Below are 2,143 nucleotides of genomic sequence, written 5' to 3' on the forward strand. Positions count from 1 at the left end.
GTAGGAGTAAAACACTTTTTCAAGTCATGTAGTGTAAGTGCTATAGGAGTGCGTCTGTCAGTTCCTCTTCTTGAGAATTAGTTAATCGGTGTCATTTTCTAGGAGTAGGGAATTTGATTTACTTAGAAGTTTTTTTCTTTTATCCTTTCTTTAGTGAAGGGTAAAATTGTCTATTAACTTTTGATGGGTATTTTAATAATTAACTTTAGGCTGAGGGCTTCCACTTTTAATATAATATATAGATTAATTATTGAATGATCAGCTTCATTTTTCTTATTTACAAAGAATTAGAAACAAAAAAGCCACACTTCCACTAAAAATTTCTCAGTTTATTATCAAGTCCTCTAGATACTCAAGGTTAGATAAAGAATCCATCTCTTATGTATAGAATTCTATTTAGAGTGAATGTCTATCTTGTAGAGAGTTTTACTCTGTGGTTAAGTCATTTTTCCCCTATAAATAGAGGGGTCTTACCCCATTGTAAATCATCCCAAAATTCAATAAGAATTTCCTCTCTCTCTTTCTCTGCAATATTGTTCTTCTACTTTTATTGTTTTATAACACGTTATCAGCACGAGACTCTACCGTCTCAAGAAGATTAAGGTACAACTTTTTTCCTCTTTTAATTATGACTGATATTATGAAAAGAAAGTTCATTGGCCTTGAAATTTCGGGCAAGAACTATATGACATGGGTGTTGGATGCTGAAATCCATTTAGATGCAATGGGTCTTGGAGACGCCATTAAAGACAAAACTAAAGCATCCACCCAAGACTGTGCTAAGGCTTTGATTTTCTTGCGTCATCACCTTGATGAAGGGTTGAAAATAGAATATCTCACAGTCAAAGATCCACCTGTTTTATGGAATGGCTTAAAGGAAAGATATGACAATTTAAAGTTGGTCACTCTTCCACAAGCACGATATGATTGGGCTCATCTTAGGCTCCAAGACTTTAAGTCTGTTTCTGAATATAATTCTGCGATGTTCATAATTACTTCTAAATCGAAATTTTGTGGAGATACTATCACTGATTATGATATGCTTGAAAAAACGTTTACAACTTTTCATGCCTCCAATATGGTTCTGCAACAGCAGTACAGAGAGAAAGATTTCAAGAAGTACTCTGAGCTGATTTCTCTTCTCCTTGTGGCTGAGCGAAATAATGACTTGCTCATGAGAAATCACGAAAATCGACCCATTGGGTCTACACCATTGCCTGAAGTGGATGAGGTGTATTCCCATTCTGCTAAGCGTGGAAAAGGCCGTGGCCCTATTCGTGGTCGTGGTCGTGGTCATGGTCATGACCGTGGCCGTGGACAAGGAAGAAAATTTCCTGGTATTAATCACCCCCCAAAGAAAAATAACTATCAAAAGTGGAAAGGGAAAGATGAGAAACCAAAAGCAAATGGTTCAGAAACTGAATGCTATCGTTGTGGCGGAAAAGGGCATTGGGCAAATATTTGTCGTGTATCAAGACATTTGGTTGAGCTTTATCAAGCATCTCCAAAGAATAAAGGCACTGAAGCTAATCTTGTCTATGACAATGAATTTGACATCACCCACTTGGATGTGGCAGATTTTTTTAGTACCCTGATGGAAAAATAGACCACTTGATCGGTGATGGATCCGTGTTTAAAGAAGATTAAGTAGTTTAATTTTTATTTTTTCTATTCGTAGTTGATAGTAAATAAACATCATGTAATCATAATATTTTACATGAGTAGTAGTCATTAGTATCAATTAGTATTATTTGTTTTATGAAAGTGTTAGTTCATTTTAATTAAATATAGTTCTACTATTTATTTTGAACAATATTTCAATTTGATTAGTTTTTAAGGATTAACATAATTTTTATTGAAGTAATATTGTAATGTGAAGAAAATATTTAATTACTGGTTTTGAAATAACTAAATATGAACGGCTTTCATTCTTTGGTTTGTTGAAATTGACAACCAAATCATCTTAGTTAATTTTCAGATGTGCTGTAAACCATATCTCTTATTTTCATTTTTCTTAATCAACCAAAAGGTGGGGATAATTAGGGCAAATTTCAAGAGAATCTGGCGTATAATCAAAATTATTTTATACCACAAATCAATTAAGATAAGTCAGGAGATGCCATTATAATATTGTATTTAATAA

General features: G+C 33.5%; 1 protein-coding gene across 1 annotated transcript; it reads left to right on the forward strand.

Annotated features, from left to right (window-relative positions):
- The first annotated feature begins 1,078 nt into the window (after positions 1-1,078).
- Positions 1,079-1,606, forward strand: LOC142176150 (uncharacterized). Its single transcript, XM_075243234.1, has one exon. It carries the CDS (start codon positions 1,079-1,081, stop codon positions 1,604-1,606), a length of 528 nt encoding a protein of 175 aa, XP_075099335.1.
- Positions 1,607-2,143: the final 537 nt, after the last annotated feature.

The sequence above is a fragment of the Nicotiana tabacum genome, chromosome 22, assembly GCF_000715075.1.
Source record: "Nicotiana tabacum cultivar K326 chromosome 22, ASM71507v2, whole genome shotgun sequence".
Classification (NCBI taxonomy): domain Eukaryota; kingdom Viridiplantae; phylum Streptophyta; class Magnoliopsida; order Solanales; family Solanaceae; genus Nicotiana; species Nicotiana tabacum.

What these genes read in the sequence shown, in the direction of transcription:
- LOC142176150 (XM_075243234.1), top strand. Translation starts at nt 1,079, where the DNA reads ATGGTTCTGCAACAGCAGTACAGAGAGAAAGATTTCAAGAAGTACTCT.